Consider the following 21,785-nt stretch of genomic DNA (forward strand, 5'->3'; position numbering starts at 1 on the left):
CCTTGGAGCAAGGACCAGGATCTAGTATCTCAGGCAGTGGGTTATAGAGTCACATTCCCCCTCTGATTCAATGAATCTTGACCTTGGTAAGCACCCTACCACTGGGTTACTGTATTAAACCAGAAATAGAAGCGATAGTAGCATTGTCTGTGTTTTGTGCAAAAGAGTTGGTTGAAATACCTAATTCCAGGGTAGTTGTGATGTACATAAATCCAGAAACAGGATTAAGTTCCTAAAGGGGGCAAGAGTTTAAGACCTTGGCCCTCAACATTTCCTGTCATCTAGGAAGCAGCTCTCCATGCAACGTGCCTAAGTCTAAATCCCAGTCCTAAGTATCCATCTCTTCCTAGGGGCAGTGTATGGCAGTTTTTCCCAACCAGTGTGCTGTGGCATGAAAGTGTGCCATCAGAAATGAACAGGTGTGCCACAGAATTTTGCCATGGCGATGAGCTACAGTAGGTATGAGGATGGGGAATGCCTTGACAGGTGTGCTGTGGAAAATTCGTATTACTGTAAGTGTACCTTGGGCTGGAAAAGGTTGGGAAACTCTGGTGTATGAAGTCTATATGCTTTAATTGGCATTGTTCCAGTAGGTGGCTCTGTGCCTAAAACTTACGCAATGTAATTCTCAGCATTGCAGTACCTTAGTCCTTTTGTGAATCTAGCCCCTGCTGCCTAACACTGGACCATGATCAAAATATAGGCAGCTGTGGGCCTCCCAAGTAGGAGATATTTGGTGAACTTTGCCGAGGCAGGTTAGCACCTCCACAGGTAAATGGTAGTTGAGTAGAGGTTTTGAAAATGTCAATATTGGACATGGTTGCCTAAATCCTCTTATGGATCTAGCTTTGGGTACTTTCTGAAAATGTCCCCAGTATCTTGTTAAATAATGAGCTGCCAGAATGCTGACTGTCCGTGAACTAGCCACAATGCATGACACTATAAAGGTAAACCAAAAGAGCTTACCAGACTACTGTCATGGCTGTGTATAATGGTATCCCACACAGAATCTTCTATTAGAGACTTTTTGTCATAGACGTCAATAAGCTGGCTGACGCTGCGATGCAGAGAACTTTGGGAGTAAGTACGACTCATCTGCCTTTGACTTGGTAGCCGGAGGACAGAAGCACTTTGGTGGCTCCGATTACTCGTAGGAGATGCAGGTCCTGGAAGTTTTGTATCTGCTAAGCCCTGGAAATATGTAAACAACAGTAGCTTGAAAAAAGCAATATCACAGCTATTGCTTATTGATATTTCAGTCTGTGCTAAACTTTATCCTTGGAAAGTACAACCTCTGCAGCCAAGTTGGTGGATTTCATAATAAGGCAACACATGTTAATGGTGGAGTTTTAGCCTGATAACAGAACACAGTATTGGTCATTAACACTAGCTCTAGCTATTGTTCCCTGTGGAAACAATGGCTTGCTGCAATGCGGTTTAACAAGGTGATCTCTTGAAGATCTCCTGTTAAGTACGCAATTCATGCATGTCACTACAGTAATTGCCATCCCATTTCGAACCCAGAGATAGACTTCCTATGAAATACTCCCAAGGTTAGTAGGGGCTTGGCATATCTGACATTAGATGATACCCAGAAATCTCAGCAACTGTTATATGCTTGTGATCTGGGTATAAACTATTCTCCCCTTCCCTCCTACCTGCAGTCTTATTCTGAACATTTACATTTTCCTGTTTTCCCACAGTTGGGGAGGGACACATGTTAAACCACTTTTAAGTAGAGTCTCCAAGGTTTCTGCTGGAATAATGAAACTCAACAGTTATGCATTACAGGCATGCAGCTATGTGCTTGTTACATGGATCCTAGACAGCAAAGGATATGCACCATGCTGGATACGAAGAGCCAGATCCTAGTCTGCTTATTACCGGTGTATAACCCTATTCCAGCCAACTCAAGTTCCTGAAACACTATTACTTTTGACACAGCTTCACCTTGTCCTATGGCTGCATGCATAGGTATGTTTACTACACAGTAACAAGACTCTTCTCTAGAAAAAGTGAAGGAGACAAACGGCATATGCTCTTATACCCCTATAATTCACTTCATGCCAGCATAAAGTTACTTGTCAGAAAGTGAGAAGTAACTATACGCTACAGTGTGGGTTGTGCATCTGCTGCCTTTGCCAATTTCATCCTTCAGTAGCCCTTTGCTCCCAGCAAACTGGCTCCCTTGCCTGCTAGGGGCCAGGAACTGTAAGATCACCCGAAACCAGCAGAAAACTTAGGAGACCTGATTACTTCTTACTATAAATACACTACAGAGTAAAACCTTGGGTAAACTATCCTGGAGTAAGGATGTAAATGCATAACATGCAGTAAATCACAAAGCGCTCTAAGGATGCCATCCACCTTCTGCACTGTTAGTTTTTCAGCGATTTGAGCAGAGTAGAATAGCATCACAGTGAGGGCCTTGTTACACAGCAAGTTTAGGCAGCTTCTGGAGCTCTTAAACCCTGAACTGGCTGCACGTTAACACCTTTTAAGTGGTTTAAAGCACTCTTTATTAGTTCTAAAGTTGTGTCACATCAGAGCAGGATTTTCTCTAATCTGCCTAACTTTGCTTCTGTTCCATTAAGGTGTGGCCATTCCAGACAGCTATTTTGCCCGGGTTGAAATCCTCCAGTATCCCACGATACAGTGGCCCGTCCTGAGTTGGGGCGAGTGAGGACGCCACGGTGCAGCAGGACTAGGCATGGCGCCTTGTCTTCCTGCAGATGTGAGCAGAGCAAGGCAGCCCTGGAGTGCCCAGTGGCTGCGATGCCTCCCCCTGCCACTTGCACTCTCTTGCTGTGCTGGGTAGGAGCAGCAAATTGGTCCAAGCAGCAGCAGGAGGCACTGTGACCACCGGGCACGCCAGGGCTGCAGCGCTTGCTCTGCCCGGCAGAAGTAGCAAGCCAGCCCTGCCCCTAGCTCCTACCTAATCTTGCTGCTGCTCACCAGGCCTCTAGTGGCAGCTGTGTAGGTGAAGGACAGTCAGAGAAGGATTTTCACCTTAAAGTGTGATTGCTTCACTAAGCCAAACAACAGTAAGCCAATTAATATTTGTGCATCTTACAGCATAAGGTGTAACAAGGCCCTGAGATGCCTAATAGGCAGACTGGTATCTAGCGTGAGGTCTTTTCCAACTCCTATTGCACACCATGCAAAAAGGTTTTCATGCAGATGCTTCAGTCATTCTAAATTGTGTTGCAACAGCACACAGATTGTGTACACACTAGTAGTAGTGATACCTCAAAATGCATTGTGTAACTTTTTAACGTAACGCTACTTGATGAATCGGATGCATCTGCAACAGACTCAAACTGAGATAAAAAAGGGAGAAGTGTTAACAACATTTGCCAAAGTGCCATGACCACTGTTTTGTTCCAGGCTTGGATAATACTGCAAATGTAGCTTTTAAAAGAATCCCCAGTAGACTAGATTCTCAGCTGGGCTACAAATCAGCATAGTTCCAGCTACTTCAATAGGGCTACACTGATTCACACGAGCTGAGTGCTAGTTCATTGCACATAAATACAGACAATGGGAAGGTTTTCACCTTAACAACTCCTGGCAACAGAAAACTAATTTTTAGGTCTCTAGGGCAGGTTTCAGTTGTGGTTTTTGTACAGGACAGCAGAGGATGAGTTCCAAATTCAAACCTGTAATTGAGTTATGTGTAAAACCTGCATTTAACAATTATCTGCACCGTATGCTGTGTGACCTTGAAAGTGATAATAAAATACAAATGACTCCCTCACTCTACAGTGTACATAGCCCTTTCCTAGCAGTCTGGAATATATCCTTCTAAACTGTTTATGCAGACGTATGCACTGCAAAGGCTTACCTTATCTGTGCTCCGTGATACTTCTGAAGATGAGATGACAGGAACTTGTAAAGGAGTTGCAATAGGATGCTGATGGCAGGGATTATCAGTTAAAGAAGTTTTCTGCATTTTTTTAAAAGCATTGTAGGTAGAGAATATAAAGGAGGGAAATGTAAGTGTAGAGGAAAAGCAGTTAAACAAAAAAAACAAAAGGAACAGCATCTTATACTGTTAACCTTCTGAGGAGAAAGGAGATTGAAATAAGAAATAAGGCATGTTAAAAATTCTTTTTTTCCCCCCGCCAGCTCGTTAGCGTAAAATGCAGCCACAATGATGTTGTTGAAACTGCTGTGCTAGAGCTCTTTTGGAAGCGCAAGAGACAGTCATGGTCATTTAAAAGAAAAAAAAAATCTTTTCACCAGCAGTATCCAGATTGCTCTTCTCATCACCACCTCTTCTACTGGTTTGTCCCTGTTTTTCTGTGAATTACATTCTACAAAATAGTAATGGAGTGTTCTTTCCCTGATAACTTTTCAGGAACTCTGGAGTACCCCATCTCTGCCCACCTCCTCTCTGGAACAAGGGGGGACCTCAGTCACTTCAAAGATGGAGTCGCTACTACTGCTTGGTGACATTAGTCCTTCCTGTCCTTCACAAAGGATGATCAAAATATTTTCTCTAATACTTTGGATATATAGCTTTGTATTTTATTTATATGTACATATATATACATTTTAAGATTTATGACTTTGCATGTCTGCTTTGAAGTCTTCACCCCACTTCTCAGCTCTGTGCCGCTCATGATTGGTTTCTAGGGCAGCTGGTCCATGTTCAAGTCTCTCTCTATTTCTAAAGCTAAATTAAGAGTGTTTAAAGAGTTCCTTAACTAGACTTTTGCCATTGATGTAATAATCACCACACAATGTTGCTGAGAGCAGCATCCTGACACTCAAGGGGGTCATTTTGCAAGCAACTACTTTGCCCTTTAAGGTACCCACTTGGCCACCTTGCTCAACAGCCCTCTGTGAGTAGCCATGGCACTTACAGATCTGTAATGGTCTGAATAACAATCTAAATGGGGAATGTAAATTTGTTTTAACATAATCATTTAAATAAAGACATAAAAGAGCAGTGTGCTGAGAGGTTGGTGCTGCTGAGCAACATAGCAAAAGCAGATGAGGAATGACTCCTATACTGTTGGGCACATCAGACAGGAACTAGACACCTGGATGCACTACCAGGAACACAATTTGTCTACCCAGCTCCACTGCATTCTTTGCAGTTTACAGTTCATCTAAACTTTTACCTGTGAAAGTAAAATGTGAAAAGATCTGCAAAAGCTTCTAAAAAGCTTTTATGCATAACATACACTTTAGCAGGCACAAGTCACTCCCCTCCCTAAAATGAGAGTAAGCAAAGGAAGAGGGGACAGAGAAGGAAAAAGCAGTAACACACAGGTCTCCCTTGTTATATCTGAGGTGGTTATATGCTGCTTGAGGATAAGAATGCATTTATGCAGCCAGGACAACCCTGCCGTTGAGTAAGGGCTGCATCAGATCCATCGTTTGTAGACTTCTAGCAAGCAATCATTTGGAATCATCGGAAAATATCAAATGTTATTCTAATATTCATTCTGCTTGCCCCAAAACTAATTTGCATATGGTATAAATAAGCACGGTGCAAGGAGTCAGTGTTGCTATGCTGATTTGCAGCAGCTGAGATGCTGGCACAATAGCTGTATCACCATTTGAAGTACGATCTCCTTCATGAGTGACTGGTGCCTCCTGAATCTGCCGGGGAGGCACCCACAGAAGCAGCCATCAGTGTCAGCCATTGTCGGGGGGGGGAGGGTACTAGCCCCATCGGGGGGGCACATGCACCCCCTACCAGTCATCTATGATCTCCTTGATCATAAAATAAAGCTAAGGCTGTTCTAATCCTGAGTCACTTGAGATTTCAAACCTAGGCATAGTTTAGCTCTGTAGGAGCCAACATTTTTGGCATTCCTGCCAAAAATGCCTTGCACTCTCCTCAAGTGTCACTCCAATTCCTTTCCCCTGCCCAATCTGCTGCTCTGCTTCCTACCCTATCTGCCACCTTCCCATCCATGATCTGCTGTATGCCACACAGAAGTTACCTGCATGGCTTGTGGCAGAGGTTGGCTACTGCTCTGGCTTGCCTAGAGTTTCCTACTGTGTGCAGCACCTGTAGTATCTGATTTACGAGAAGTCCAATCCCAGTGTAGATTGAGCAATGAACTATATGACCAATAAATAATCAAACCCACAGCTACTTGGCATTATTTTAAGTGTTGGTGTACCAAGGTGAGTGGGTGCTACTTATTGTCCCAAGCTGTGTTGCTTATTTGAATTGTCATGACCTCTCACATCCCAGCTCGCTGCTTGGATTTCTTTCTAGGAGGTGTAGTTCATGCATCAGGAGCACCATACACCTTTGTCCTCTTAGTACACTTAATTGTAAGTTAATGTCTTTAAACTGCAATATTAACCTCTGTAACAGACAGGACAACACAGGATCATATGCTTTAAGCAACATAAATAACAAGCATGTGGTTGACATGACATACCATGTGTGTTTCACCTGGGGAATACACACTCATTGGTGATGTCCTCTTTTGCAGTGGAACCAGAGGTGGCCTCTCTCTTGCATATGGCTGTTTGTTTAATTTTCTTTGTAGAATTAGAGACAGGAAAACAGCCAGAAGGACCAAACCTAGAACTGCCATTAGTACTGCGAACCACAGTTCATTATAGAATTTTACAGTTTTGGTCCCCGTTTCATCTTTTGCTCCTGGAGTTGTTAAGACAGGACCTATAAAATCCAGGGAGGTAAAAAGGAAACATTATTTTATAAAGCAGTTTAGTGATGTGCAATCTTCTTTTTTTTATTATTATAAATTAGCAAGAAGTTTGAAGCAGTTTGTCACACTGTGCTTATTTGCACTTATGTTCAAGGTGGTGTAATGGTTCAATATGCTAGTGGGCTGTAATAAAAAGCTTACTGCACTCAAGAGACCATGCTTAAAGTTCTGGCATTGCTGCTTCGGTTGGAAATCACCACTGCATTGGCATCTCCCAGGAACGGAGAGGGGGGTGGAATTTGAAAAAGGTTTATCAAAGTAACCTTGAACAGTTGAAACAATGATCAGTAATTTCAGAGAGGAGCAGCTACGATGTTTTCAGTAGCATTATAGCTCAACATAAGCAGGTGCTATCATGGACACTGCAGCAGTGAGACTATAAAATATTAAAACCACATAACTGAAGGGAGTGAAAGAAGGGAGGGACCAAATAATAAAAGCCTGAGAAAAGGGACACAAATACAAGACACAATAGCTTTCCGTGCATCTTGTTTCTGACATACTGTACACATTACTAACTGGCATAATATAATAACAAAATATAATTTAAAAAATCAGATGCTTTGGTAACATGCACATTCATGAGCCTGTTAGCAGCTTTGAAATATATGTAGCGATGTAACCAAAGACAGCTGTGTGGACTATTGCTATAGAAAGACAAAAGTAAAATAGAGGTGACTTCTGTCAGCTGGCTGCTTCTAGGCTATGAAGGAAAAAAAATTCCACCAGTTAGTTTATAGCCCACCACCTTCTCCTCAAAACAGGAAGAAGAGCTGACCAAGAGAATGAAATTATAGGTCAAATTGTACCTAACTGGAAAAAAAATCTTCAGTGCCCTATTTCAATTTTGCTCCAGGGATATTTCTGAGGTTTCCTCAGTTTGATTATTCTACATCCCAATTCTGGTTCAGGAAGCAGTGTTTTAATACAAAGCATTGACAATATCCTCTCTCCTAGTGTAGATTAAGAATTAATAAACTGCCCCTCCACACCCATATATTGACACTGGCACATGCTGATGGCTTAATGCTAACTTGGATGCGACTGGTAGGGAATACTAATCGCAGCACCTGGAGAAAAGGTTCTCAGAGAAACAGACTGATAACAGGCTTCCCTGGCTGCTTGCATGTGACAAGACCATTTCCACAAATTTCCATTGTTTCCCCTTACTACCTGGGGGGGTATGCTGTTTTTTTCACTGGTCTGAGCCTCAACATGCCTCATCTCTAACCAGCAATGAAAAAAAATAAGTTGTTAGGCTGTATAAGGAAATTGTGAGAGAATATTTTGAGAAATATTATAAATGCCTTCATTTAAGCACTTGCTGGGGCTTCATCTGGAATTCTATGTGCAGTATGGGTAAGATCAGTTTATGGTACAAGTACATGGTAAAAGTATGTAAGAGTAGCTAGTACGGGAAAGGCAAATCAGGAAAGTCTGTTTTCCATCTTTCATAGTGCAAGAACAAATGAGCATTCATTGTCATTAAACTGTAGGACATGGGATAAAAAGAAACACTTTTTTCACATGGTCTATAATAGGATGTGGGACTCATTGCCACATGATGTCATTAAGGTTAAGAGCAGAGCAGGATTCAAAGAGGAAATGGATATTCAGATGAATAACAATGATATTCGGATTTAGTCATAACTTTAAAAATCATATATTTCAGGGTTTAAGCCATTTTTTCTAAGGGCTCATTCTAACACCTCTGAAGTGGGGATGGATTATTCAACAGCTGCCAACTCTGATGTACTTATACCTTTCTCTGTGGGAGAAAGGCTAGTGAACTGTTTCTCACTACATCATATGTAATGTGCCTCTATCTCCGACTGCCCCTTAGGGACATGTTGGGCCTAGTTCTGCTCTTGTTGGACGTAGTGACACAGCTTCCATTCACTTCAGCAGAATCAGATCTTCTTGCTCTATTGAAGACTGGCTAAGATCAAGTTTCTGCCTATTCACCATGTCGTTAACAACCAGGGACTAGGGGACTAGGACGTAATCTTTTTAATGTAAAAAGAAAAGAGCAATTCCACAAATCAAGTAGCATTTAAAAAAAATCATAAGCTTGTTTGAATTATTCTGAAGGAAAAATGAAAGACCAAGGTTGTTTTTATTTTCTGGGTCCATAGGTGCCAACTTTGGTTTTTACCAGTGGGTGCTTGCAGACATGAAAAAAGGTCCTTTATTTTAAACTCAGTGCATTCTTATGCCAACGCCAGGCATGCCCAGAACATGCATCACTTTAATTCAACCCAGCTCTGCAGCATCTGTAAAGATGGGGTGCTTTAGTGGGGCTTTTTGGAGCTTTTTTATGGTAGCTGATTGAATCAGGTTTAGCTGAAGTGACAAAAAGTCCTGCTGAAGTGCCCAATCTTTACAAACACTGTGGTGCCGGGTCGAAGTAATGCACTGCTGCTTCTGGTACAGTGCAGGTTGTTTTTTTTAATGTCTTAGCCATTGCTTATGGGTGCTGCACAACCAATAATTTTTTTTGGCAGGTGTTGGAGTCCCAGTGCCCTTCAGGTTTAATCCTGGCATTTAGCTAGGACTCCTGGTGCTAGTACTGGTCTATGTGTTGGTGTTGCCCTTTATTTGATTGTTTGGTGACAGGCAAAGCTATGGGCAAAAAAAATCCTTTGTTTAAAAGAATCTCAAAGGCTATACCTGCATCTATACCTGCATCAGTCACAAGAAACCAACTGATTTGTTTGGTAAGAAGGACACATAACTTAAGCTACATAGCTTAATGCTTCAAGGCAAATATCAATAATTAGGCCAGATCAAATTCCGTATTTCCATATATGATCTAGTCCCAAGAAAATTATGTCTACTATCACGGCACACATTCACAAATAATTAGCAGTAGCTAGCCAAGAGTTTTACACATTTACCAAGTCCAGTAGCAGTGTTATATTTGATCACTGGAGTCATGGCACTTCCTTCATCAGTGGTGCAGGTTACTTGAAAGGAAAAAGCTGAAAAAAAGAATTAAAAAACAGTTACAAATTTGTAAAAAGAAAGCAATCAAAATACTTTCATTCCTGCTGCTTCACTAATATCTACTTTTGCCTATGAAACACTAAATAAGTTCAGAGCAGTTAGTCAATGTCCAACCCAATGCACAACTGAAGCCTTGTATAGATGAATGGATTTAAACACTGACCTCCCATACCATAAGATAGCAAACCTGTAGGAGAAAGAGCATCTTCCTGTTGATGCTAAGCCACTGGGCAACCAAGTACTCTAACTATGTGGCTAATTAGATGAGCTATGTACTTGCACCACACTGAAAATATAGGTGAATTACATGTCGATGCAGGCAAAGTGTCTCCCTGATTCTAGTTGTGTACATCAGAATCTTCCCTATAGTAACTCATAAGAAGTCTAGCAGGTGAAATAATATGATTTAGTCCATAGTTTTCAACATATACTCTCTATTTTGCCCTGCAGACCTACGCAGTTTTCCCATTTATTTCAATGACCGGCACCTAGATGCTGCCAAAGACAGATCCTTTGTTAGGCAGGAGATCAATGAATGGCTCTCCATTCATTCCAATGGTGAATTTAACCCATGCTAAAATAGAAGAGACATGCTTTTAGCAGGATTTTTGACCGGGGGGGAGGAAGGGTGTGTGTGCATGTGCATGCATGTGCATGGTGTAACGTGTGTGCACGTGTGTGTGTAGTCAGTAGCAAGGTTATGGTTGGAAGGGACCTCAGGAGGTCATCTAGTCCGACCCCCTGCTCAAAGCAGGACCAGCCCCAACTAGAGCATCCCAGCTAAAGCTTTGTCTAGTCAGGTTTAGAAAACCTCCAAGGACAGAGCTTCTCCCACCTCTCTGGAAAACCTGTTCCAGTGTTTTATTACCCTCATAGTGAGAAAATACTTCCTAATACGTAACCTAATATCTGTTAGACTGTTAATCCTTGTTCTGTTATCTATCTGCCATAACTGACAACAGTCCAGCTCCATCCTCTTTCTAACCCCCAGGCTTCATGTAGTTGAAGGCTGCTATTGAGTTCCCTTTCAGTCTCCTTTTTTTCTAGGCTAAATAAGCCAGTTTTCTCAGTCTTTCCTCATAAGTCATATCCTCCATCCCCTGAACCATTTTTGTCACCCTCTGTTGGACTCTCTCCAATTTGTCCTCATCCTTTCTGTAGTGGGGAGGCCCAAGACTGAACACAGTACACCAGATGTGGCCTCACCAGTGCTGAATAGAGGGGAATACTCACTTCTCTTGACCTGCTCGCAACTCACCTATTAAAGTATCCCGCTATGCCATTAGCCTTCTTGGCAACAAGGGCACACTGCTGGCTCATATTCAGCTTATTGTCCAATGTAACCCAAGGTCCTTTTCTGCCCAGCCAGTCAGCCCCCAGCCTGTACCGGTGCATGGGATTGTTCCACTGAGTGAAGGACTTTGCACTTGTCCTTGTTGAACTTCATGAGATTCCTTTTGGCCCAACCCTCCAATTTGTCTAGGTCACTCTGAATCCTAGCCCTACCCTCCAGTGTATCTGCTGCTCCCCACAGCTTGGTGGCATCTGCAGACTTGCTGAGGGTGCACTCTATGCCATCTTCCAGGGCATATAGTGTATACAAGTAGTTGGAGATTAGGACACTTGCCCAGAACCATAGGCACCGAGTACATGGGAGCCTGAGGGCCTTGGCTTTCCTCAGGAAGAGGGCTGCTGGGACCCAAATCTGAGGAAAATAATGTAATATTTCCTCTTTAAAGGAGAAAGAAGTGGGAAACTGTAGGTTTCCCCTTGCAGGCTAGCAGAGTTCCAGCCTGCAAGGGGGTGGATTGGAGGCAGGGGGTGCCACAAGCATGTGCATACACACATGCACATGGCAGCCAAGGAGCAGTGGAAAGCAGCTCCCACAGTTCCCTCCAAGTAAATCTATAGGAGCAGGGGCAGAGAGGGCACAAGCAATGCTTTGGGGAAGTGGGGGGATACATCAGGGGGGCAGGGAGCACAGGCAGTGTGGTGAAGAAGGGTTGGGAGGCCAAGGCAATGTGGCAGAGAGGGTCACATGCCCAAGATTTCTGCAGCCCCAGTGGGGTGCAGGGCACAGGGCTACAGCTGGGCCAGACCAGCTGTAGGCAGCAGTGCCTCCATGGTCCAGTAGGCAGAAACCAGCATAGGAGGGAGTGCCATGCTGCCATGACCAACATGGCCAGATCGCCTATGCCCATACATCCACTTCCCCACACACAGGACAGCTGGGGGCAGGGCATACATGTCTATCACCTTAGGCCATCTATCAGATAGATATAGATATATATGTTATACAGTTATATATACGGGGCCAGGAGGAAGCCAGCAAAAGCCCAGGTACCCTAGCTTCTAGTCACACTTGTGCTCACCAGTCCTTTAGTCACAATTCACAGGTGTGTACGCAAGAAACAGTATTAGCCCTTAAGGTGTGACTACTCACAGTGGGGCACATCTACATGTGCACCTTAATGTGCAGTAGCCTATTTTATTGTGCATTAAATAGTCATGTAAAAAAACACATGCAGTTGCATTAATTTTCCATAAAATAGGTTACTGCACATTAAGCTTCACTTTGGGGCTGGACTTGATGATCTTCCGGGGTCCCTTCCAGCCCAAATGTCTATGAAATCTATGAAAACCATGCACATTCAGGCAGCATAACACACATTTCTTTAGTACCTCACACTGGAAAAAGTGCCTTAATACACATGTAGATATGCCCAGTATGTTTTAACTTTAACAAGCCACAGATTTAATGTGGTTTAAGTGTAACATGTAACTTAACTTTTAGGCAGTATCTTTTTTCACTCCATGTGCCTAAACAGAAGTTACCCAGAGAAATGGTGTTAGTGCCATTCTTGGCATGTGCACCCATTTTCAGATTCTATTTTGCCATCTAAAGAAATATTATTGCACTGGCATACCTGCCTGCAGGAAACCAAATGGAGGTGGCAGCAGTAAATGACCCTTCTGTGTTTATCTTAATAGTCTAGTGATTAGGACACTCACCTAGGAAGTGGGAAGTGCAGGTCCTTGCTTCCCTCACTCACAGGAGGTTTGAACTTCAGCTCCTAATTCCCAGTACAGTGACCTAACCACTGGGCCACAAATAATGACCTTCCCTTGACACTGTCTCCAAGGTAGCCAAGAGTATGCATGTATCTATACACACACACACACACACACACACACACACACACACACACACACACACACACACACACACACACACACACACACATATATATGTATGTGTGTGCATATAATTATATATATATAATTCTTCTCTCAGCTTCCTCCTGGGTGAGATATATACATATGTACATGTTACATTTAGACCACGTTAAATTACTGCATATTAAAGCGCACGTGTAGTTGCACCCACTGTGACCAATCATACCTTGAAGGTTAATACTATTGCTTGCCTGCACACCTCTGACTTGCCACCATTGGTGATGCGTAGGGGTTGCATGTAGGTGCACGTGCACCCCCTGAGATTGGTGGTGCACCCCCTGAAAGAAGTGCTGCCGATGCTGCCAGTGACACCTGTGGGCAGTCACTGCTCACCCCCCCACCCCACTGCTGACACTGCTGACACTGACACTGCTGGCAGCATCTACAGGTACTAGCCAATCATTTCTAGCTGCCCCCGACACTCCTGGCAGCATCTGTGGGTAGTTGCCAACCACTGGTCAGCACTTGCCACCCCACCCTCAGCTGCCTTCAGGAGCTACCTGCTCACTGCCACCACATCCCTGCCACCGCCACTGCCACCACAGCCTGTGGGTGGTTGCCATGCCCCCCTGCCTCCAGGGGCATGCATCGTTCATGCTTGCCACTAGAGGACTGGTTAGCAGGAATGTGGCTAGGAGCTAGGACCCCTGGGCTCTATCCCTGCTTGGTGTGGGGAGGAAGAATTGAGAATGGCATATCCTGGGATTCTGGAGGACTGAAAAATTGCTCATTTTATCTCCATGGAGCTTAAGCTAACAAGAACTAAGTAGCATGCCCCACAGTTAATCCTCACCTGAAGTGTAATAACTTGGAGATGCTCAGAGGACACTTAGCATGACTTACCAAGCTTTGATGTGCAGACACTCATGTTTTAAGTATCCTTAGTATGGACTAAGTGTAACTTGTAACTACTCTCGGGTGTTAAACAGATAAAATTAACACTATCACAAGATGCTGGGTGAACAGCAAAAGAGCTTGAATAGGTTCCATGAAGCCAGGGAAAAGACAGCTGCAATTTGGAGGTACTGCCCTGCCATGGAGCTAAAGGCTCCCTGTCATAGAATCAGAGTCAAGTAGGGTTGGGAGGGACTTCTGGAACTCATCTAATGCAACCCTCTGCCTGAGTTAGGATCATCCCTATCCAAACCATCCCAAGGAAATCCTTGTCTAACCTATTACTAAAACTACACAGGCAACCCTGTCACATAATCACATGGCATAGCACCCTAATCTGCCACAGGTAAAACCACTGTCCTGGTGCTGCAGGGGTTGTTAAATTATACTTGAAAGATCCAAGGAAGAAGGCTAAGTCCCTTGCTACATAAGAAGGCCAAAACCCCCATGGCTCCAGATATGCATATCCATAACATTCTTTTCATCCACAAAACTAGTTAAGTTACTGAAGAAGATTTAGTTTGGCATGAATTGTTCATAGTAAATTCATGATGGCTGCTTGGGATAAGGCTTTCCTTCTCCAGACACTTTCAAATGGACTCCCTTATGATATGTACCAGTAACTTCCTGGGTATTGAGGAGGCACTAACTGGCCTTTGGTTTTCTGGCTCCTCCTTTTTGCCTCATTTCTTCCTGATGGATCTCAAACACCTCTGGGTATTGAGGTGGATGTGCATCTACCTACCCCCACAGCACTTAAGATTTGGTCTGGAAGTTCCAAGCACTGTATCCCAATCCACCAAAACTTAAAAAGCTACTTAAATCTAAACACAGGAATAGTCCCATTAACTACTTTGGGCTCTTGATGTGCTTAATTTGGAGTGCTTAGTCAAATGTTTTTTGGATTTTTTGCCTCCTTGCAAGACTGAGCCTTAAGAGTGTCATGGATTTAAGGGCGGAGCTTTCCAAAATGTTTCAACCCTCACTTTTGAGGGGAAGTGCTATAATCAAATCATTGAGGTCAACTCCACAGGGTTCCTGGCTATCTACTCATCCCCCATAAGAAGACAGAAAAATGCTTCAGAAACGTAACTGATTATCGTTTTCCCCTATATTTCTCATATTCAGTGACACCAGAAACAAAACTGGTTTCCTTATTCTAAAGGAATGGGCATTCATTTATCAGGAGAAAGAACATATACAGAACATATATCCAAAGAAGAACATGTACCAGGAGAAGGTACATGTACAATACAAGGTTTTCAGAGAACCATTACAAATTTTGAGACATTTCAATATAATGTATTTGTTAGACAACTTTTAAAAAAATAAGCATTAATACAATAAGGTGAACACAGAAATGGGAACTAGAAACTCACTTTTGTCAGATGTCCTAGGTAAATTCAGCTTGGTGTCAAAGCCACTATAGACACGTTGTCCACCCTCAGTTAACACATACTCCTTTAGCTGCCCATTCAGTAGGAAAGTGTAACTCCAGTCAAGTTGGACCACAGATAAATTGCTGACAACAGAAAATGGACTTCTGTATTGAGGCACTGCCAGAAAAAGGAAATAATTTATTTATAAATGGTGGGTATCTCACTAACTTACTTAGAGTGTATACATTAAAGAATACAGGCTGTCCTCTCTCACACTCAAACACATACATACAGAGAAGAGCAGGAGAGAGGGAAAAAAAAGTCTGTCCTTGAATAGCTATCCTGAAACATACTGTATCTGCATTCCAAGTAAAACCTACAAGGAAAATTAGCAGGGGGAACTGTTTCTTACTATGTGCCTTATAGTGTCTAGTACGGTGATCCTCAAAGGGTGTCCTGTGAAAAATGGTCTGGATGTGGCCCCTGCCAGACCAGCTTCACATGGCTGGATCAAGCCCTGGCTGCAACAGCACTGCAAGCAGGGATTGGGCCCTGGCTGACAGCACTGCACACATGATGTGGCCTATGGACCAGATCTGGATTATGGACTGGAGAGTGAAATATGCCACCAATTTTAATCCAGAAAAAAAATGTACCCCAGGTATCAAAAAGTTTGGGCAAAATGTGCCTAGTACAAGTGCATACCACCTTCCACTGTAATGCAGCAAAGTAATACAATGACATAAAAATATTCTGCATGACAATGTGAATGACTCGTGTTGAGCTTTTGTGTCTCTCATCTATACTGGTGAAAACCCCTGCAGTCATTTTTGTTATCTTAGTGTGCATAGAGTTATTTATGGTCCCAAAGTTGCAGTGATTAGTAGAGATTATGTGGTTATGGATATTCTATGTTTTGGGGCTTTGATGGTTGTCACATGAGGCCAACCATCTTCTTTTCCTCCCCACCCAGGTTGCTTGTGGGGATGGAGACCATATGTCCGGTTTAGCCAGGACAGTCCTGGGTTTTGAAGGCTGGCTAGTGAGAATTAAAACTAGCGCCCCAGAAACACAGGCATGGGGTGCAGTCCAGTGGGGAGGCAGAGTGGTGCAGAGGAGCACGAAGCACCAGGCAGGTGGGCAGATAGGCACCACTGTCCGCCCACCTGTCCACATGCCTGGTGAACCATACCGCCCTGCCCCCCCACCTCTGCCTCCAGTAGTGCCACTGACTTGGGAGAGCGGGGTGAGGGGAGCAGTGTCCCAGATGTTCTTATGGTCAGCCTACCTATAAAACTCTGGCTTGCATCTACTGATGCATCTCAAGCAAGACGCAAGAAGTCCCGCTTTACTCAGCCTTGGTGAGGCCATAGCTGGAGTACTGCATCCAAATCTGGGCTTCACACTTTAGAAAGTATGTGGAGAAGTTTGAGAGAGTCCAGAGTAGAGCCACATGCAGGATTAGAGGTCAAGAGAACAGGCCTTATGAGGAGAGGCTTCAGCCTGGAGAAGCAAAGGCTCAGGGGTGACTTGGTGGCAGCCTATAAGGGGTGTGCATTAGGAACTGAGAGAATGTCTGTTCACCAGGGCACTTCAAGGGAAGACAAAGTTTAACAGTCACAAACTGCTGGAAAACCTTTTTAGACTGGACATAAGGAAAAATTTCCTTACCATCCAAGTCTCCAGAGTCTGGAATAGACTCCCCCCAGAAGTGGTGCAAGCGCCTACTCTGGATACCTTTAAGAAATTCTTGAATGCTTATCTTGCTATGGTGATCTGACCTCAGCTGACTTTGTGCCTCCTGGGCAGGGGGCTGGACCTGATGATCTCGTGAGGTCCCTTCTAGCCCTAATGTCTATGAAATCTTTGAGTGTAAGAGGGTTTTTTTTTTTTTTTTCACCTTTCTCAGAAGCCCTGAGTGTTAGCCAGTTTGACTGGAGATTTTGACTGGAGAGCACTGATAGTTCTGCTTGGACTTAGAAAACATAGAGGTTCTGTGCTGGAGGATCTTGCTCCTCCACTCAGATTCACATAAATCTCCAGATTTGGAATGAAAAAAGAAATTTACTCCACAGATTGGCAGGGAGTATGGGCTTCTTTTCCATCCTCTGTGTGTGGGGGGCAGGGATGGGATGCCTTTATTCTCTTGCTTTACCTGTGGCAAGTTAAAGGCATTTTTGATGCATTCTGCCTGGTACTTGTGTGTGAGGTTCCTTGCTGAAGTTTATGGGTGTTTATACACATGCTCGGGAGGGGCGTGGCTTTAATTGAAGCATCTCTGCTCTAATTAAAGCTCCCAGTGCATCATGTGTATCAGTATCCCCGTGCTGAAAAATGGCAGCAGGGGCACTTTAATTAAAGCTTTAGTTAAAGCACCCCCACCACCCTTTTTCAGTGCAGGGGTGCTGATACATGAAATGCTAGAGTCTGCTGGAGTACGGTAATTACCATACTCCAGCAGACTCAGTTGGATTTGCTGTGACACACTGTAATTACAGCATGTCAGAGCAGCCTCAATGCATGTGTATAGGTGTCCTTAGACTAGATTAGACAAACATTTGTCTCGGATGCCTCAGCTAGAGCTGATCCTTCCTTGACCAGGTCTTGACTTACATGACCATCTCAGGCCCCTTCAAACCCTACTTTTCTACGAAAACCAGCCAAGAGCTTCCTACCAAGCCACCATTGGTATCCAGTTAATGGATATGCTACTATTCAGTACCTTTCAGATGGTAGAGTAATTTTCTCATATTTTGTTTAATTCCTACTCCCCATTTAACAGGTAAAGGATCTTAGTATTAACTATAGTTGGAAGCTATTTTTCATACCAAATCAATATTTATTGCAACCAAGCCCAAAGGACTAGATGAAGTTAATATATTTTTCTCCAAACTAAACTGCTTAGAAAGTGAATTATGTCCTTTTGGCACCCATTCAGTTTTAAAGCTTTTTCTTGAACCATTAGTTTATTTTCATAGATAGTTAAAAAGCCTTACAAACAGCAATTCACATATAATTCATCGCCCTGACTAATCAATCAATAGTGTAGTACATTAGTGTATAATCAAGAACTGGTCCCTAAATACAGACATGTTCATTTGTCATGATTTTGGCACTGTACTTAAAACAAAGAATGCCCATAAACCATTGTCTCCTTTTTTAATGAAATGCTTCAGGTCTTACTAATGAAGGAGACACAAGGAGTGACAGTGAAAACATATATTTTAGTGGCTTAGGGGGTTGTTGTTGAGTAAGGCTAAATGCAGATGTTCAAAAAGCCCAAGGCAGAAGCAATTTAAGTCTTGCATTTTACTTTAAGTGCCTTAGGTTAAGTCAGGAGCAAATAGAACAGACATTCATCCTTTGGTGGGAGTGGGGCACATGGACTGCCCTCACTGGTAGAGGCCAGCAGGTTGGGAGATGCTCCTGCACACTTCCCAGCAGGCTCTCCCTGCCAGGCCACCTCTGACTGGCTGCTGGGCCAAGCAGCACTTCCACCCACCTCTCAGAGCAATGTCAGCCACAGGCATGATAATCCTGCTCCGCTATGCCTAGCTCTGGTCCTGCATGAGCTGGTGCAACACCAGGGAGCAGGATCAGAACTGGGAATCTCTCTTCCACCCTCCCCCAGCAGCAGGTGCCCGCAGCCTTGTGCCATGCAACAGGGAAAGGGACACCCTGCAGAAGGAAAGACTGGGCTCCTTGGAGCTTTGACAAACTGTGGCAAATTTTGACAAATTCCTGCAATCTCACTGGGTGCCTGCTGCCATTCTCCAGTGCTCTGATTGGCCTAACCCTTCCTTCTCCAGAGCATCTCCCCCTGCCTAGGAATACTGTATAAAGATAGAAAAATACTGAGCTACAGATGTTCCCCTTCCTCCCCAATGTCCTTGCTTGAGACTGACAACTCAGAGCAGCTGAGCATGAGCTGAGTTCCAGCATGTCTCTTTGTGAGGGGGAGGAAACAGGGGGCTGCAAAGTCAGCAGAGGATCTGATACAGAATTTTGATAGCCCAGTTTAACTGTGACAGACTGGCCAGTGGGCTCACCACCAGCCCCAGACTGTTAGCTTGAGTCCAAAGGGCTCGGGCTTCGTTGGTAGAGGCAGTTTTCCTTCTTCACCAATCAGGGGAAGGCAGAAGGCAGGTAGCCACACATTGACCCAGGGATGAGGTAAAAGAGAGGACCAAAAAAGGGAACTAACCCCTTGAGCTTCCTGATTGGTCCATTCCCAATGGAAGCAGAGTCTCCAGAGGGAATAAAAGCCCATGTGCTGAGCACACACATGGCTTTGACATGGGTCAATGAAGAGGGCTCATGAAGAGCTGGTGTTGCTGACCAGTCGGGCTGAGTAGTTGCCCCAGAAGCACCTGGAAGATGTCTTTGCCAGACGGGAGCAGCCAGTGGCTGCATCCCAGCCCCATTACGGAGAGAGCCATGGCAACGGTGCATAGGTTGGTACACAGAGGGTCTGGGATTGGATGGGACCACAGCAGCTGCATGAGGTAGTGTGGGTCCCCAACCCTGCACTAGGCAGGAGTGGGAGCCCTCAGTGCATGGACCAGTACACAGAGCTGGAAGACTGGTGCACAGAATGGTGCAGGGAGAGTCTGGGAGTGGACGGGATCACAGCAGCAGCATAAGGCAGGAGCCTAGCCCCCTTTTGGTGCACAAAGTGGTACACTGGGCTGACAGAGCTGAATGGGACCTGGCAACTGCATGAGGCAGCATGCATCCCCAATCTTGCACAAGGTAGGAGCTGGGCCATTGATGCATGAAGCGGTGCACAAGGCCCTAGAGCTGAAGGAACACTGGGGCTGCACTAGGCTGTGTGGTCCTTCTCCCCCTGCCCAAAGTAGGTGCCTCTTCAGTGCATGGGGTGGTGCACAGGGCAGAGAGTGGGCTGACAGGCCAGACAAACTGCATGAGGCAGCTTGGGCCGTCTCATTGGGAGTGGCATGGGTTAACCAACCCAGTGAGGCCAGGGTATGCTTTGCCCCAACACACTGCTGGAGACCAGCCAAACCCTTCAAAGCCATGGAGTCATGAGTCAGTCAGGAAAGGGATTTCCACAGGGGAGGCGGGGGCCTTCCCCACTGTGGGCAACTGAGGCGAAGCCCCTGATGGGAGAAGACAGTTTGCCCTGGGACATAAAGAGGGATCCAGGGCTCCTGTTTGCTATGGTTTAGGTCCCTGCCTAGCTGAGTAACCTTGAGAGGGTAATGGTGCTTATTAGGTGACAGGGTCCCTGCTTGGATTGTTACTTCTTCTTTGGGCACAGCTACTATGCTAGTGTTGGGCTTTGTTTCTTTTTCATGCTGCTGGGATTCTGTTATTACCGTGTGTTCATTATTGAATTAGAAGAGGATTCATCAGTTGCCCTGTATTTGTATTTATTGTATTGGTTATTTTATGCATATATGTTCTATTTGATGTAACCTTAATGTGTATGTTATATATTATTCTATCACTGTCAGGTATCCCTGTCATTGGGTTGTATTGATTATCTTTAGATATATATGTTTTATTTGATGTAACTTTATTGCATATACTGCCTGTTATTCTCATCATTAGTCTGTTGATTAACCTCCATTTTATCACTGAGTGCCTCCCATCCCCTACAGGCTGAAGGGCCCTGATGAGGGGCAGGCACTGCTGGCTAACTCAAAAGCCACAGGGAATTAGGCCTATGCTTGAGTTCAGGGTTAATTTGAGTTTTTTGTCTGGGTAAATTTATATCTATAAATAGCATTTATATTAGGGCTGTATGAAACAGCACCATTTCATTTCAACTTGCATTTTGACATTTCGATGGAACAGCATTTCATTTTGAATTTCATTTCAATTAGAAACCACTGTTCTGTTTTGTTTCACCAAAACAGGTTCGCTATTTCAACACTGTTTCAATGTTTCGCCCATAGGCTATAACGGGGAAGCTTGAAACAGCCCATGACTTTGTCATTTTTGATTTGGACAAAACTTGCAGGAATGGTTAGCCCCTTCTGAGGGCATGATGCCTGCCAAGTTTCAAGAAGATAGGTGCAGCGGTTTCAGGGAAACTGCACCTCAAATTCTTGCAAGCAAAAAACTCATGTCACGTGTATATGTTAAGCCACAGTGGGGTCAAAACTGCAGGCATGCTAACACCTGCTAAGGTCACGATGCCTGCCAGCTTTCAAGTAGATAGATGCAGGGCTTCTGAGTTCTGGGGCCCTGCACCTCAGGCTGCTGACAGGCAAAACTCATGACATGGGTGCTTGTGGGACTGTGTCTGTTTTGGGGCACAGAGGGGTTAAAACTGCAGGCCTGCTAGGCCCTGCTGTAGCCACAAAACCTTCCAGCTGTCAAGGAGATAGGTGCAGGGGGAGTCTGGGCTCTAGGGTCCTGCACCCCTAGCTACTGACAGGCAGAACTCATGACACGGGTGCATGACACTGTGTGTGTGTTAATGTGCACCCTCACTCAGCTGACACCAAGGCAGAAAGCACGGCAGTTCAAACAATGCTGCTTTTCATGCAGTTTTTCCATCCCTCCCCCAGAGCACTGGGATTGGATGGGACCTCAG

At 44.4% G+C, this 21,785-nt stretch overlaps 1 protein-coding gene across 1 annotated transcript in view; it reads right to left on the reverse strand.

The window, feature by feature from the left end:
* USH2A (usherin) overlaps window positions 1-21,785 on the reverse strand; it is a 652,515-nt gene that overhangs the window by 5,668 nt on the left and 625,062 nt on the right. The window contains exons 67-71 of the mRNA XM_019549473.1: window positions 15,221-15,397; window positions 9,602-9,685; window positions 6,411-6,655; window positions 3,845-3,946; window positions 967-1,191 (exon numbers count right to left, since the gene is read on the reverse strand). Coding sequence (XP_019405018.1) covers window positions 967-1,191; window positions 3,845-3,946; window positions 6,411-6,655; window positions 9,602-9,685; window positions 15,221-15,397 — 833 coding nt within the window. The remainder of the gene's footprint in view (window positions 1-966; window positions 1,192-3,844; window positions 3,947-6,410; window positions 6,656-9,601; window positions 9,686-15,220; window positions 15,398-21,785) is intronic.

Source organism: Crocodylus porosus, unplaced genomic scaffold, assembly GCF_001723895.1.
Source record: "Crocodylus porosus isolate Cpor-Errol unplaced genomic scaffold, CroPor_comp1, whole genome shotgun sequence".
Lineage (NCBI taxonomy): Eukaryota > Metazoa > Chordata > Crocodylia > Crocodylidae > Crocodylus > Crocodylus porosus.